At 42.1% G+C, this 18,112-nt stretch overlaps 1 protein-coding gene across 5 annotated transcripts in view; it reads right to left on the reverse strand.

Moving 5' to 3' along the window:
- Ptpn13 (protein tyrosine phosphatase non-receptor type 13) overlaps positions 1–18,112 on the reverse strand; it is a 191,769-nt gene that overhangs the window by 93,164 nt on the left and 80,493 nt on the right. For 4 of the 5 annotated variants that reach the window (XM_075942741.1, XM_075942742.1, XM_075942746.1 and 1 more), the window contains exon 7: positions 11,010–11,573. The exons of the other annotated variant lie outside the window; for it this stretch is intronic. In XM_075942741.1, the coding sequence (XP_075798856.1) occupies positions 11,010–11,573 (564 nt within the window). The remainder of the gene's footprint in view (positions 1–11,009; positions 11,574–18,112) is intronic. 5 annotated transcript variants of the gene reach the window in all.

The following is an 18,112-nucleotide window of genomic DNA, read 5'->3' on the forward strand; positions in this document are numbered from 1 at the left end:
TCCTACGTCAAGACCATCGACGCTGGTTTGGAGAAGCCCATGCACCGCGCCACAGACCACTTGGGTCACAACATTTCTTGGCTCTGTGATGATCTACATGCCTAGGTCTCAGGAGACACTGACCAGAAAGAGGTTTTCTACCTCAGCTCTGGTGTGTAGCAGGCGGACAGAACCTACGTTTCTGTGAAGTGCCCTGGCATTATCAAACACCTTGCTCTTACAAGACTCAGATGACAGTGATATTTATCTTTGTTTCTTTTTTGGATTTCTGAGACAGGTATGTAGCCCTGGATGTCTCTGGACTTGCGGTGCAGACCAGACTGGCCTCAAACTCACAGAGGTCCACCTGCCTCTGCGTCCTGAGTTCTGGAATTAAAAGCGTGTGCCACCACCGCTGGCAGTGTTTTCTGTCCACATCTCAAGCCACAATTCTAGCACTCTGGATTTGGTCCAGATCCCAGGACTGTAGTACTAATTGTGTAATTAAGAAAAAAAGTTTGATACTTAAGACAATGTTCAAATATACATAAAAACAAATAATATAGATGTCATATACAACACATCTCTTGGGACTAATTAGAATTTTAAATGGTATCACACAATGTTGTGTTTGTGTATGTGTGTCTGTGTGTGTTTGTGTGCAACATGTGCCAATGGAGGCGGAAGGACAACCTTGGCTGTCGTTCCTGAGGTTTCGTCTATTGTTTCTTGAGACAGGGTCTCTCTTTGGTTGGAGCTTTTTGATCTGGCTAGGCTGGTGGCACTGGGCCTACAGATCTGCCTGTTCTCACTTCCCCAGCAGTGGGGTCATTGTGCACCACCATGTCCTGCTTCTCTTTGGGGTCTACGGATTGAACTCAAATTTCCATTTAACGACTGTAAGACAAGATGCTCCTAAAGAACCTATTTATGGAATATTACAAAGTTTTCTGAATACTAAAAATTATGATCATATGAAATGGACTGAACTGGGCTCCCCTCTGTATGCTGTGAAGACCATTGTTTAATTACAAAGAAAAAACTGTCTTAGGCCTGTGCAGGGAAGAATAGAGGTGTGGGGGGGGGTACTAAACTGAATGCTGGAGGAAAGAGGGTGGAGTCAGGGAGATGCCATGTAGCCACCAGAGGGGAAAGACGCTGGCTGCCAGTTGGAACCTTGCCGGTAGGGCCACAAACCTCATAGTAAAATATAAAATAATAGATATGGGTTAACTTAATATGTAAGAGCTTGCTAGGAATATGCTATAGTGATTGGCCAGACAGTGATTTAACTGATACAGTTTCTGTGTGGTTATTTCGGGGCTGAGCAGCCGGGAACAAACAAACAAGCAGCCTCCTACAACACACATATCTGAATATACAATTTACAAAATGCATTTGTGGCCTCTACCTTCAGTATGATGCCAGTACTAGGGAAACTGGGCTCTCATCAGTATGATGAAAGAATTATGTTCACCTTTGCTGGGCTAAACTACTCTCTATTTGCCAGTTTATAATTTTTTTTATCATCTATTAAATGTGTAGATAAGACCTACAACAAAGAAACTGGTAAACATGGGTCCATTTATGCTAGGTCATGTCTCATTCGTCTGAGAATTTCCTTTACTAAAACCTGCTAGGAGTGTGTGACTTCAGACACAGAAGGAATTCTGGAAATATCAGGGTTAAGAACAGCAAGACTGAAAAACACTAGGAAGATCACATCAGTGAAAGCAAAGTCCACCAGACTGCACTTATGACACACACATACACACAAACACCACACACACACACCATACACTCAGAGATACACATCACACACACACAACATACACACATATATATACACACCACACACTAGCACCAAACATACATAGCACCCATACAAAACATACACACAACATATGAACACCACAAAGATACATACATACACAGCACACGTACACCACATACACAGACACATACATATACACCACACACACACATACACCATACACATATACAAGTACCCTCTCCGAAATCAGCTGGCCAATGGGAAAGACTAGAACGAATAAGACTAAAGAGGCATGACTGAGAATTTAGCTATATTCTGTAATATTACATACACCACTGTCTCAAAGAGAAGAGGACACAGTGAGAGTATATTTTATCCTTTACATACAGCTTCCTCCAGGGAACAGATGTGACGCCAACTCTCCAACCACACTGATTCCACTGATAACAATTAATAAGCAGCGTCTCAGGGCTTATAATTTTCCAGAAGTTCTTTAAAACCAAGAACCACAATTTCTACTAGTGCAATACACATTAGTGACTTAGCTGCATGAACTCATGGTGTGTGATCATGGCTTACAAGTTGAGGCATCTCTCCCAGTACTTGCATACAATTCTGGGCTCGCACAAAGCTCTCTCACTCAACCATTTTCACGTTAAATTAATCTAAGCCAGCACAAACTATGACCTAAAGGCAGCATTACAAGTGACACACAGCCAAGCTCAGGCTACTAATGTACAGAAGGTGACACTCAGCCACCTCCAGTGCCAAGACTCCGTGTTTAGCTTGGTATTTCTGTGCCTTCACTACACGACTCAGATTACAGTGTTCAGGTTGTATTAACAAGCACGTGTTTAGTACCTTTTATATCAGGGACACAGCTAGGAAATACACACAGGCTTACAGGAAGAGAAACAAAACCCTTAAAAATTAGTAATTTTAAATGAACAAATATAGATCACCACCCTGAGCCACGCAATGCCTGAAACATTCGACAGTCTCGAGGATGGATGGCCACATAAATGGAGGCAGGAAAATGTAGAGCAGCCTTGTATGAGTTAGATGGCAGGTAGGTGGGTAGGAATTTCTTGTATTGTATTTACAAATCTATGTAGAAATACACTGGATAGTCTTTATCCATCTTTTATTTACATATAAATGTACAAGCACGTATACATTTATTTCCCTCTATACATACAGAGATGTGGAAGGGGGTATGGAAAGAGGAAGGAAAAGAAAAGAAGTGGAGAGGGCGAGAGCGACAGGAGCCAGGAACTCCAGCCTGTGCGCACGATAGAATGCTACCGAAGGGCGGATGTCGGAAGTGTCTTCAGGTTTGTATAACTGACAACTGCAGAGACAGAAGGGACTGGGAAGAAATGAGATAGTTTGTAAGAATGAAACAGTCAGGTCTCAGAAAACAGAACAAGGCTAACCAAACAACCGAACACATTGCTGGGTTTTAATACCGTGATGAAACTTGTTGCTAGTAAGACTCATTTGTATTACATATTTTAAAGATTTATCTGTCAGTCTGCATGTACTTCCTCAGGAGGTTATATCAAAGCCAAACTAAGTTTCTAAGTGGCTAGATTTAATTTAGATCCTTACTTCATAAATTTTTTGTGGATCCAAAATTAACATTTTGTTTTAGAAATATAGCTACAATAAAGTTTGAATTACATAGGTCTAATGATGTATTGCTGTTTTGGCCTGCACTGACTCCTACCGTGGCCACCGCCAAAGGCGCCCGTGTCAGTGAAACAGACGAGGCATACAGCAGTTGCGGACTGGCCCCAAGTGGCTCTCAAAAATAGGGTGTGCAGCCACAGCATCTCATTAAACAGGCTCTACTGCACAATGCCAGCCCTGGAGACACTGCAGACCCTGGGTTCTTTCAAACCCACATGTTGATCCGTCCACAACAGTGCATGTCAAATATGCAAAACTCATTGTAACCTCAGGAACATAATAATAAAGTCACTAGTGTCTAAAGGGCTCTTGACTAAGAGTGGGACATTCCTTCTTACTGGTATTTATTTCTGTGGAACTGATGTCAGTGCAACAGCAGCTTAAAATATTATTTTAGCTTATGGGATGATTTAACCTTGCCATGTTTTTACTTTTCTTTTTCTACTTGTAAGTAAGGGAGAGAAACAAACTGGCACCGCTCATAACTAGCATTTTGATCTAGCAAGAACATGCTAGGCAAACAATCTCTCTCTTCCTGAGGACTACAACGTTATGAATGTTAAAATCCGAAAACTGAACCCTCTCAAATGAAATATAACTAAAAATAAGATGCTGTGTGTGAGTGTTCATGTATTCCAGCGACTTTCAACCCTATCCACACGGCTATCAAGGACATCAAAACTGGGCCGGGATCAGAGGTCACAATACTTGAAAGAAGGAAGCGATATCTCGTTTTGAGGTGAAATAGACTGATAGCATAGCTCACTAAATAAATGATATTTAACTGTTGGCTTTGTAGAAAATACTGTATCTGTAAGTTGCAGAATGGCTTGGACTGCTGGGAGAACATGCTAGAACCCCAGGCAGGTGTGGAGTCCCACCCACACAGCTCTCGGAGTGCTGCTCCCACGTCGCTCTGTCACAGAGAAGAATCCACTGTGAACCACTGAGAAGGCATGGGGTACGTGGTAATTACAACACCAGGGACGTTGGTTAGAGACTCCTAGTGAGAACCAGACTCCACTGGCTGTGGGACGCGGGTCAGAGGTAGAAATGAAGAAAGAAGAACCAATGAAGAGCGGTCTTATGCTGAACTGAAACATGGGACTGGGGGCTGGAGAGACTGCTCAGCAGTCGGAGCACAGCTCTGGCAGAGACAACACGTGCAGCTCACAGCCACCTGCAACCTCAGGTGCAGGAGACCCAACGGCCTCCTGGCCTCAGCAGGCACGGCACACACATGGTACACACACATAATGCTGGGAAACACTCAGGCATGAAATAAAGATTAATAAATCTTTTAAAAGGTGCTTTATTTCTGTTTTTATGTTCTACCTGCATGTGTGTCTGTGCACCATGCGCGATCATATCCACTAAGTCTACAAGACAAAGTTGGATGTCACCATGTGGGTGTCTGGAATTGAACCTCAGTCCTCTGGAGGAGCAAGTGCTTGTAACTACTAAGCCATCTCTATAGCCCCCCCCCCTTTTTAAAAAGAAAAATTAAGAGTAAAGAAAAGAGACATCAAATTTTAAAACTGGTTTTTTAACAGAGAACTCTTGTGCCTTCTGCCCGGCTTTCTATAAAGAATTATCTGGACACTAAATTGTCAACTACAACAGTATAGTAATATTTAGAATTTTTAAGCTTTAACTATCATTTCTTTCATAGGATCTTTGTTGATCCTAACTTTCTCATTCTGTTCCCAGGGAGGTTGGAATACTCACTGCCACTGCCGGGATAGGTCTCTTCTTCATTTCTAGCTGCAGGACGAGCCCCAGTGGCCCCCAGTGGTGGCGTCTCGTTGGAATAACATCCCAGTAAAGCTGCTGTCTTAGCCTGGCACAGTCTCTCCCAATGCTACCCTGCCTCATTAGATCAAAATTATGTAACTTTGGTAAGGAGAAACTGGGGCTTGTTAGGTGGTGAGCTCAATGTCCAAGTTCCCAGGCACACAGTGTTATCTGGGTCTCTTCTGAAATCTGGATGGCCAACAGAAAAGCCATATGACAGAGTTCAAAGCACAGGCTGTTTGGGAAAAATGGATCACGGACCTCTTTTGACAAATCAGTCTACTTTTCTGAGCCTTGGGCAAAGAGCTGAGAGTCGAATAGACCCAGATTCTTTCCATGCAAACTCCGTGACCTTCAGGTCTGTTTTCCACTGGGCTGGTTGGGTGGCTGGTGTCAGCTGAGGTGAGATGGGGGTGACTAAGAAAAAGGCTCCTTTCAAGAGGAGAGATCTGTTCCAGAGAAACGCTGCGTCTGAAGGAGACGACTGTGTTCACTATCAGTGCAAGGACCCTCTTTGCACATCCAAAAAAACAAATGAAATCTGGCGATTTCATTTTTTAGTTGTTTTAAATACTGAAACAAATTGTTTTTCTTTATGGGGTGCTGGGGATCAAACTTAAGGTTGGTGTGGTATGACACTGAGCTATATCCCAGCCCTGAACATTTTTTAAAAGTAAAGTAACAACAGGAACGCTCCAGCCAGAACTGTGAAAATCCATGATGGGAATAACCATGCTCTGACTGACAGGAACTCAGTCATCAACCAGTTCAGGGATAGTGAGCGTGCTACTAAAGTCAAGGCAGGGTTTGGATAAAGATGTACTCAAAGACGTCATCTAATCCTAAAATTACCGAAACCCATTAGCAGTTGTCAGGATCAAGATCACAAAAGACTGTAGAGTATTTCAAAGTATAAATAATCAGGAAAAATACATAAATATGAATGGTGTGTGCATTGCGGGTGAACTGTTCTGCTTGGTTAATAGCACATAAAGACCTCGATTTCCATGAGAATTTAAAAAGACAAATAGCATTTATTTTCTATTCTCATCTTTCTCTGTGTACAAGTTAAGACCTTTGCTGCACTTGTTTGCACAGCTTGTGTAAATTACATGTGCAGAGATACAACACAGTTGAAAACCAGTCTGCCCCAAACTAAAAATCACACTAGGATTGATGTTTCTGAATTCCATACCTCAACTGTGCTATGTAATGATGCTAGTAGGCAAGCCTAAGTTAGGGCTACTGGAAAATATAATAATGGAGGCTTAGTTAAGGTGGTCTAAGTATTTGCACAATAAATCTGTATTTTCAGGTTTTGTGTATTAGGTTTTAAAACACCTGAAAAAATACAGGCAGGTTTTACTGATAGCAAATGCTTTTGAAATCTTCACAGTAAAGAGATTCAGAACAGAAAATGTCTAGTTATTAAATAGTTCAAAGCACACTGTATTTTTTAAAAGCTTTTTGTTAGTGTATATATCTTTAACAAATATAAAATTTTAAAATCTGAAAATATTATGTTATCATAACTACTTAAATGAACAAATAAACTTAGGACTATTATGTGTTATCTTTACAGAGAAACTTGTGTGGACTCACACTGGGTAGTGAACACACCGACTGCCTGTGAGATACACGGACTACATGCTAATGTATTGTGTTACAGGCAGTCCAATGAAAAGTTACTTATTTAAACAAAATACATTAAACTGACAATCATAGAACAATTTAAAAATTTTCATTCCACTAATATCTGATCTCCGTAATGCAAACCTAGCTAGGCTCCACTATAAAAATTCAGTTTTACTAAGCCATACTAATAACTTTAAAAACACTAAGGCAAAGAGTCTTTTGCAGCCAATACATTGGAATGCCAGACAATACTAATTTCCTTTTCTTCTGTGTGTGTAGTGTGAGCAGAGCATGCACGGATGTATGCGAGTGTGTGCCTGCGTGTGCACATGAGTCAGAAGACAACAGGTACTCCAGCTGGTGATCTCCACCTGACCACACAAGGAACTCGCTGCCCAGCATGATCCCGGGACGATTCTGCACTCCCACAGTGAGGTTACAGGAACACAAGTCCACGCCCAGATTGGAAAAGTGCTCGGGTTCTTATGATATCTGGTCATTACGTCCACAGAGTAAAGGGTCTTACACAACGAGCCATCTCTTCAGCTCCATGGTTTTATTATTAGTATCATCATCTTTGATAGAGTCTCACTAGGTAGCTCTGGCTGGCCTGGAACTTACTAAGTAGACCAGGCTGGCCTAAAACTCACAGAGATCTGCCTGCCTCTGCCTCCCGAGTGCTGGGATTGGAAATGTGAGTCATCATGACCAGTTCCATGGTTTTATTCACGTGAAGAAAAAAAAGATATGGTTCATTCTAAATGTCAGAAATACTCATCTCGTTTATACACATCTCCATTATTCAAAGAACTATGTTTTTTTCTATTGATCACAGACATTATTCAGAGGTTAACTATAACAGTTTTTTCTATTTGATCCACGGACAGTAAACTATAATAGTTTTTTTCTATTTGATCCATGGACATTATTCAGAGGTTAACTATAACAGTTTTTTCTATTTAATCCACAGATATTATTCGGAGGTAAACTACAACAGTTTTTCCCATTTGATCCATGGAAATATTTCTTTATGTGTATCTTCAAGAGCACACAGTCTTAGGTGCAGATAAACTACAGTTTACACGTGAGCTGCGCTGGCTAACACTGAGGGCGTCCTGACTTCACGAGTGGAGTCCTTCCTAGTCAGCTACAGGAAGGGCCTGCTGCTGCCATCACAAAGGCTAAGACTGATACAGAGAATAAACTTGTAATTTTATTTCCCATCTTGCAAAGATTCAAAACCATTTTATTTCAAGAATACATAGTAACAGGGCTGGAGAGATGGCCGGGCAGGAAAGAGGACCAGGGTTCAGTTTCAAGTAACACTGATAATGGTTCACAACTATCAGTAACTCCAGTTCCAGGAGATCCATACCCTCTTCTGGCCTTCACAAACACTAGCTACATACACAGTGCACAAACATACATGAAGCACTCACACAAACATGTAAAGAATATACTGAATTACTTTTATTCCAAAAATCCCCGTGTTCCTAAATCCCCGGGCGGGAAATGCTGGCGAGTCCAGAGAGGCTGTAGGCAGGCAGTGAGCTCGGTAGAGACAGTTGTGGGTCCCCAAGATCCCCCGGGCGGTTTACGGTTTACAAGCGGTGGCCCATCCCGGGTGGGGGTGGGTGTAAACAGGCGGCGGGTAAAAGGCACATAGACACATAAAATAGGCATAAAGCTAAACATTTATTAAGAGAGAAAGAGAGAGACAGAGACAGAGACACACGCGTGCACGTCATCAGGGACAGTAAGAGAGTTTCAAGATGGCGGGGCCGGGGTTGGGGGGGCACTGTTAGTGGGCGTGGCTTGCCCCTTAAAGGAACCAGAGACCAAAGAATAACAATTACTTCAAACGTCACTAATACTTTATAAGATGTATATCAGATACAAACCCACAGTATCAATTAAATATCCATTATTTCCTCCATAATTCTCGATTCTTTAATAATTTGTAATCCCTAAGTTGAAGGAAACACTGCAGTATGTCTTTTACTAGGACAGCGCATGCTTCAACTTAAGCAAAAGAAGAACAGGCCTTTAGCAGAAGGAAAAAAAATCTATATACAGACTAAACAACCACCTAAGATGGTTATGGGCTTAGGGCTGGGGGTATGTGAGCAGTTCTTTGCTGTGTGCACAGGAGGACCTGATTTTGATCTAGCCCACATAAAAGCCAGGCTTGGTGAGGAGACTTGTAATTGTAGCTCTGTGGTGATTGGGGTTGGGGGAAGGGCAGTGGGGTGAGGTGAGGTGGGGATAAGCAGATTCCTGGGGCTTGCTCTTTAGTCAGAAAGTTTTGGGTGCAATAGAAGCCCTCCCTGTCTCAGAAAAAAAGGGGGGTGGTTGGAGAGATGCCTCAGCAGCTTAGGGCACATACTTCTTACAGGTTAGGTTCTGAGCCACTAGGTAATGGCTCCTCACTCTAGGGGATCTGAAGTGTTTGTCTGGCATCTAAGAGTACTATATTCAAATTCACAACATCATACTCCTCATCGATACACACAGTTAAAAATAAAAATAAATCTTAAAAAAAAAAGGTGGATGCTCCTGAGGAACAACACCCAAGATTGATCTCTGGCTCCAGACTCACAGAGACGCGTATGTCTGCACACATAAGAACAAGCACCCCCTGCACACACATGAAAGCCAATCTCTGACCTCCAGATAAACACAAAGGCACATGCGTCTTTGTACACATGAACAAGCATTCTCTGCACACACAAAGACAGCATTTCCTCAATTCTTTTACTCTTTACTCTAAACAGAAAGCATTATAAAGTCCTTTTCAAATAGCTATAACAAAGGACAATACAATTATAACAAAGAAATGGTAAATTATAAAGCTTTCACCCTAAAATAGTTCAGGATTTGGCTAGTTTGGTCTGCACATAAGTTCTGAGGAAGCTGCGTCCATGTCCATATGCGTGTTTAGTTGAAAATCCATTTTTTCTCTTGCGTGCACTTATGCTAAAATAGTTACTATCCTTATGTTACAAACATAACTTTATTCAATTTCAATGTTTTGATTTTTTTTTCTGTGCGTGACTCAGATTATTTTGGAGTCAGCTTAAACACAGAATAAGAATTTACCACGTGCTGGGTATAGTGCACACCTTTAATGCCAGCACTGGTGAGATAGTTCAAGGCTAGCCAATACAACACAGTAAGAGCATGCTATATGTAACATATAAAGTTGATTTTATGCTTTTCAAATTAAAAAATGTAATAAATGCTTGTTTAATCATTTCATACTCATCTGATTCATCTATTTTTGCTAGGTCCATTTTATAGACAGCATAACTCAGGCTAGGAACAATGCCTCAACTCAATAGACACGGAATGGTGACTTTAAATCTGTACACCTACACACCGTGCTTTAGAAATGCAGATCTCAAACTATTTCAAACCAACGATGCCTGTCATGTACTCTGAAACCTGTTTTGGAAGCTGGTGGTCTGAGTTCACCTGGTACCAAGCAAGGTCACCTCCCTGAGCTTGGTGTGACCCACTGCTTCTGAGACCCACGAGCCAGCCATTCCCTGAGGCCTCCACTGGGACAGCACACATCACGAAACACTGCCTGACCCTGAGGGTTAGCGTTAATACATGCACTGTGGAGTGCTTGTGTAGGAGGACGTGGGCATGCTGTAGGGAGGACTTGAGCGTGCTGTAGGGAGGAGGATTGGGCATGCTGTAGGGAGGACTTAGGTGTGCTTTAGGGAGGACTTAGATGTGCTGCAGGGAGGACATTATAGGGAGGACTTGGGCATGCTATAGGGAGGACATAGGCATGCTGTAGGGAGGACTTAGGTATGCTTTAGGGAGGACTTAGATGTGCTGCAGGGAGGACTTTATAGGGAGGACTTGGGCATGCTATAGGGAGGACATAGGCATGCTGCAGGGAGGACATAGCCATGCTGTAGAGAGGACTTTACAGCACACTCTGATTGGAGTTTTGATAGAAGACTGAACAGAAACTGACAGAGGAGCTAATGTGGCCTAGATGCAAACGCTTGGCAGTGGAAATCAGACTTGTAGAATGATTTAATAGCCCTTCTTTATTTTAAGACACAACCTTAGGTATTTTAATTCATTTATTCTCTCAGACACACACAGATTTACTAACCTTCCACATTCATGGCTTCTCTCAGAACCTGAAGCTTCTTTTGTCTCTCTCGAATTCGGTCCAAGGCACTTGATACTGCAGAGGAGGTTGGTGTGTCTCGGGTGTGATATACTGGCTCCGCTCTCTGAAGCCCAAAGACATCCAAGGCAATGCTTCCATCAGAGTACCTGGCCTCCTTCTTTCTAGGAGTGCTTGAAGTCCGTCCTGTTACCGCCTCAGGGTCACAGTGCTGGGACCTGCCAGTCTCTCCAGAAAAGTCCCTGTCAGCCGTACAAAGCAAGTCCATGGATGAAGCCCAGACCTTTTTCTTAGAGAATGTGTCGACTCCAGGGAAAGCCCTTTTTTGCGGACTGCTAGTTTTGAACTGATAAGGGGAACAAACAGTCTCAGAATCTTCATGCCTGGAATTATTATCAGATGGGATATCCTTGAAATAATCTTCCTCATCTTGTGTGTCTCTGATGGACAGAAATCCCATAGATTTACTAAGCCCTTTGTTAAGAAAAGTCTGATGAGAGAATGGAGCCTTGTGTATGTCTAGTACATCAGAAGTGGAGCTTCTTCCTGGAATGATAAGAATCTATCATGTATGCGCAGAATCTTTAGAACGTCAGCAAGAATGTAACCCACCACGGATAAAGCACAGCAGTTCCCTAAATTATCCACGTGTAGGATCAGAGACGAAATGACGACGGTAATCGTGAGTGTGGAACACGTGGAAACAGAGCATATAAATCATTGAGGCCAATGTCTCTTTGCTCTGCTTTGGCATGATGGGGCCCTTGTGCGTGCAAGAACTGAACCACTGAGGGATGCCTGCCTCACAAGGCCTCTCAGGGAACAAGGACTGCAGCACTGGGGGATGCCTGCCTCACAAGGCCTCTCGGAACAACATAAATAGCATATTGAACCTGCGCTTCCGAGTAGTACTATTTCCATCAGCAGAAGTAAACTATTTGGTTTTCAAACAAAGACAAAAGCTGTTAATAATATCTACTTTTATAGAATGGTAACTGTCCATGAAATTATGGGGATAATATAACGCATAACATACTCTTTTAACTTGTAAAAATATAACTTAAAGTATGTTTCAAGTAAAAAGTCCTGGTATTTCTGATCCTTTAAATAAATGTTTGATTTAAGAATATAGAATTCTTTCTATTCTGCATAGGAAGAAAACTGCAATACATGGAATTATCAAGTTCAAGAAAACTTTACCACATCTGAAACTGAGATAACTTCCATCTAAATTGTTAAAGAAATTGTCATGCCGGACTAGAGACTGAAGTTCCTTCCTTAGAATGGAATGCACACCATTTTCTAGCTGCAGCAGTAATGCTAGCTTTGTCTCTAGAGGTCAGTAGAGTTAAAACCAGGTATGTATCCTGTGGGTTGTAAAGGTCAATGGAGACACACCAGAAATGTCCATTCAGCTACATCAATTCTATGAATCAACAGACTCAACAACCAAAATGGTCTTTGTTCAGTACTGAAAAAAAAGTTGGAAATATTTTGAGGTTACTACCTCAATAGCCCTAAATATTGACAACTTTCTCTGACATATTCCGTGATATCTCCTTGAAAATAAACATGCTGTAAAACATGACTAGATCCTTCTTAGTAACAAGGAATGGCTTTCGAATTCATTTGAATCTACCAGTTGTCACTTCAAAGCAATAACTATAAGCTTTAATTCCTTGATAACAAATGTACCTTAAAAATATGAGGAAAAAAAAAAGGAAAAAAAAATATGAGGAAAAGTATATTTAAATCAGTTGATGCAATAAATAACAATACAAATGCTAAGTGGTTTGTATTTCATATCCCTGTAAACATGGATCTAATTCAGCATAACTACAGACAGCTTCCATACTTGAGGTACTGCATCTACTGGGCACTAGGAAACATACTCTCCCGCACCCAGGCAGATCATTACAAAATTTACCTTCTACCTGAAGGCATGGCTGTGTCACAGTCCTTCAGGGGTAAGTAACATTGTTACACAAACTACATTTTGAAGCTAGCAAATTTAAAACTGTATAGACTTCAAGACAAGTATATTCTAGTAAGCTGACAGAATACATAAGCTAAAAAGCTTAAAAGAACTGAGGATCCGAGGATCACGAGCCACATGCAAATGCAGCCATCCTCAGTGGCCGGAGCTGGAAAACTCAAGCAGGGTATTGCTGACACACCACAAGTCATGCACAGCACAGCCACTCTGTTCCTTGATATGGTGTCCACTCCTGCATCTCCTCGGTCTCCAAATCCACCTTCACTGGCATCCAGCTGACCCCGCCTCTTTCCCACCACGGAGGAGCGCCTTCTCACTTTCCCTGGCTCGTGCCACCCACTCCAGGGTCTCTGCTATGAGCCCTTACAGTGCCAGGGTTTCTCCCTTTGCATTAAGCTGTTCCCATTAGGACACAAATGCCATCTTTCTCAAAAGACAGACAAAACCAAGACGAACTCCTCCCATTCCCTCACCCCTTTGCAGCTGCTGTCTCTCCAGTTCCTCACTCTTTATTCACTATGTCCTCTACTGGCTCCAGCTACTCCACATCTGGGTGGCCCATCACACACCACTAGCGGCTCCACATTGCCTAGCTCAGCAACTCTGCTCCAGGTGAAGGCCTTTCTCTTTCCAGCCTGGCTCCCCTGCTGAGGCTGCTTGTCCCTCTCCAAATCCTTTAATGTGTGTTCAAATGTTGGGTTTCCTCATGTATCAGGTTCAGAACTCCTTTTTAGTCTTTTCCTTATAAAATTTTATTAATATTAATAAAAATAAAAAATATGGCCTGGATTTGAAAAACTCCCATGTTTTCTTTCTTAATACCTATCTTTTGGGGGAAGCTCCAGTCTTACGCAACTGGAGCTCCTGCTACCATGCCTGAGGAGCACCTCAAACTGTCCAAGGTTCCAACTCATCTTGTTTTCTGCTCCCAGTCTTTCCTAATACTGGTTACTCAAAGCGGAAACATGGGCACGCTCCTTATATGACTCATCCTCCTTAGCTTCCTCAGCAATTCTGTTCAGAATTCTCAAAGACTCCTCACTTCGTGTGTTAATTTCCAATTCCATCACATCAAACCCAATTAATGACGCTGAGCGGCAAGTTCACTGCTGTGCCCTCAGATTAGCTGCTTCTATGAACTCCATCCAGCAACCAGAATTATCTTTTTCCAATGTCAATTCCACCACGTCACTGACCTGCTCAACTAATCAGACAGCCTATCATTCACGAAATGGAAACCTCCCAGCCTGCACTTGGTATCTCTTCTCACTTTATCCAAGCTGCAGGCTCTCCGTTGACCTCTTATAAATAAAATATACTTTCCTGCCTTTTCTATTCCAGATCTTTCTCATGTCCAGTTTCTTTGCATTCAATTTTTAAAATCTTTTCAAAAAACTGATTAGCTTACTTATCTTTATGTGTATGGGTGCTTTGCCTGTATGTATTTAAGTGTATGACATGTGTGCAGTGCCTCCAGAGGCAAGAAGAGGGTGTTGGATCACCTGGGATTTGAGTTGCAACAAGTTGTAAGCCACTTTGGGATGCTAGGAATTTAACTTAGGTCCTATGGAAGAAGCCAGTACTTGTAACTGCTGAGCCATCTCTCCAGGTCCCCCACAGTTTTATTTTAAATGGGACTTCCTAAAAGTAGCTAACCCTAATGTCACTGTAATGTAAACAAAACACTTACCAAATAGATTGCAAGTCTCTTCGACTTGTAAGAGCTAAGTACATGTCTGTGTTAGACTGTTAGTGGTTACTAACAATACATTAGTTGGTCATGGTAGCTCCAGGAAGCATGTCTTCTCCTTGGCCACACAGGCCTAAAGGAAATGCAACTACACACCTTTCAAGAGTTGCCGATTTACAGACAGGGTCCTATGGTTGTGATGAAAATAAATTAGATACAGAAATATTTTAGTATATATCTATTTAAAGTCCAAAAGGCTAAGGCCAACATAGGTTACATATTAAAACCCTATCTCAAAGAAATCAAAAGTGGGGCTGGGGAGATGGCTTAGTGGTTAAGAGCACTTGCTGCTCTTACGGAGGAACTGGGTTCAGTTTGCAGTTACTACATGGTGGCTCACACTGTCACTCAGTTCCTGGAACCCTCTTCTGGCCTCTGTAGGCACTATAAACATGTGGTATACATATAAGCAAACATTCACACACATAAGAGGAGGACAGCAGAAGAAAGGAGCTATAAGGGCGGCAACGAGAAGGAGGCATTGGCTGGGGATGGAGGGGATGACTGACAGGAAAGAGGGAAGGAAAGATAAAAATATTATGAAGATTTAAAAAACCACAAAGAACATACTGTATAAGCCTACTTAAAATATGTATGTGCATGCATACATTTGTGTATACACATACACACACATACATACATACGTTTTTAATCGAGTTATGTCACATGGTGCCCCCAAGAACTATGTAAATCTAACAAAAATTCCAGCATCAGGCATGGGAACCCCCATACCTCCTGAATTGCTGTTTGAGGGAATACATGAGTCTCCCAAAACAATACAGGCTATTGACACTGCCCAATGTTGCCTTCCCCAGAAACTGAAAAGTAAGACCCTCCTACTGAGGACACCACACACTTCAGACACAGGACTGGGAGAAATAAAGCTGAAACTGACCCAGGAAGTCACTCTGACGATCGGCTTTTTCAGCACAGTAAGGTGCTATGAAGCTTGCCTAGTATGAGGAGCAAAACCTACAAACAAAACTCTATGAGCCACAGTGACTGGCCTGGCAATTATCTCCAAAGGTGCAACAGTGGTTATTTCACTGGGGGCAGCCAACAGGGAGGGATTCATGCTCGGTGCTATAGACACAGCCAACCACAGGTGACTGGAGAGCTCATAAACCCCAGAGGAAAGCTTGCCCCTGCCATCTCCCTAAGCGTATGTAATTGCAAACTGCAGCCTACACACTTATTCTCACGTTCAGAGATAAGCGTAGTAGCCCTCATCCCTCACTGGGGGAGCTTCTTTTTTATCACAAACTGAGACCACTACAGGGATCCCCAGCTGGTCAAAATGCAGAGATTAAGTGCGTCTTTGAGGTACCTAACCCTAAGAGGGCTGTTGGCAATGCAACCCTTGAGCCTAAACCTAAGGCTCAGGGAACATCAGAGAAGAGGGGGCAGAAATGTTGTAAGAGCTGGGGACCAGGATGTCTACTGCTAGCCTAGATACTATCCACTAGACATCATAAGAAAATGCACGTGTGAACTTCCAACTCTATGCTTGCTTGAACAATAATGGCATAATGGCATCGCCAGTTGACTCACCAACACAGACAGTGGAAATTTCACAAATCCTGTCCCTAGATGAACTATAGGTGATCAGTAGCTGATGAGAGGAAGGAAATCAGTTTCCTCCAGGGACAGGATTCCAAAGCTGTCCAAGCATGAGTGCTTTGTTCTGGACACATATGAAAATGGTCAATGCTACTGGTACTCAACAGATTGTATGTGAGCACATACACACACAGCTGTATATATGTAACAATAATTACACGTGGTCATAAATTTGGGGGGGAAAGGCAGGAGTAAAATAAATGCAATGGTCATGTATTAAGTTCTCAAATTAAATTAAAAACACATTCATACAAATAAAACAAAAATAAATCTTTAAAAATAACAAGAAAATAGTGAAAATAAGAAAATCTACTTAAAAGTTCGCCACAACTTTGTTTTGATCCTCCAAATATGTCAGCTATAACTATGGTGGAATTTGTTGTTGAAGTTTTCAAATCGTATCTGTTAACATTATAAGCACAAACTTAAGATTTCATGACAATTACTTATAAAAGCTTGAATCATAATTGAAGCCTATTTTGATGGCCAAAAAGACCACAAAAAAGATGGTGAAACAGAAAGATCTGAAACAAAAGAGAGATAGAATGAGGAAATGGGCAAAAAATGGCAGCATGGGACAAGTTTAAAGCCAGAGGAGTACACACTTGTCATCAACAATCCAATGGAAAGTATGAGCGTCGTAAAGTTATGAGTTACAAAAAATGTTAAAGAACATTGTGGGTAAGAGAAGAAAAAAAGCTAAGTGGCTTTTTTCCTGTATCTTTTTGCCTATGAATGGCTTTATTTGAATTTTGGAATTAAAAGGAGCCATGCTCTTAGGTAGGTGTGTAGGCACGTGGTAAGAAGGCTGATGTCAGATGGCCCAAACAAGCCATTTTTAAACCAAATCTTCCTATCTGGCAATATTACCGTATTCTGTCACACTAATGACGCCCTCACTTCTTCAGCTGTACAACCAGACACGTAACTGCTGACTTACACATTATAGGATGAAAAGTTGTGTTTTATAAAAGAGGATTATTTATGTACAATAAAAGATACAATATAAAATAATAGTAAGAATTCTGAAAATCACAAATCTTACTAAATAAAGTAAGGGTACATTATACGAGTGTAGTTACTTTATGTTTCTAAGGCACTAAGGAAAACCCACCAATCCAGTAACTTACAATACGAGTTCAAATGCAGACCTCTCTATATTGGTGAGAAGAAACACTGTCCCAGGCTAGGACTGATGCCCGAGTCGGCCGACTAGACAGCACGTGCTGATAGCAGCACTGCCTTTGTACTGGATCATCTGTGCTGGAGACGAAGCCAAGTGTACACCACTCAACTGCTTTCCCCACCGCTCTAAACGTGTGCAAGCCACACGTGCAGCAAATACCACTGCACTCTCGGTAAAGCACAGCAGCTGTGGCACCGCCAGGCAGTGAGGTCAACGCCTATGGTGACAGCATCACCACTGGGGCTGCTCGAGCTTTTGAGGAGGAAAAAACAATGAAAGTTCCTCACCCTGACACACTTACTCCTTCCGCTGTACCACTCACCCTGACACACTAACGCCTTCTGCTGTACGACCTGACACACTTACCCCTTCCGCTGTACTATCCTGACACACTTACCCCTTCCGCTGTACCACTCACCCTGACACACTTACTCCTTCCACTGTACTACCCTGACACACTTATTCCTTCCGCTGTACCACTCACCCTGACACACTTACTCCTTCCACTGTACCACTCACCCTGACACACTTAC

The sequence above is a fragment of the Microtus pennsylvanicus genome, chromosome 12 (assembly GCF_037038515.1).
Source record: "Microtus pennsylvanicus isolate mMicPen1 chromosome 12, mMicPen1.hap1, whole genome shotgun sequence".
NCBI classification, from domain to species: Eukaryota; Metazoa; Chordata; class Mammalia; order Rodentia; family Cricetidae; genus Microtus; species Microtus pennsylvanicus.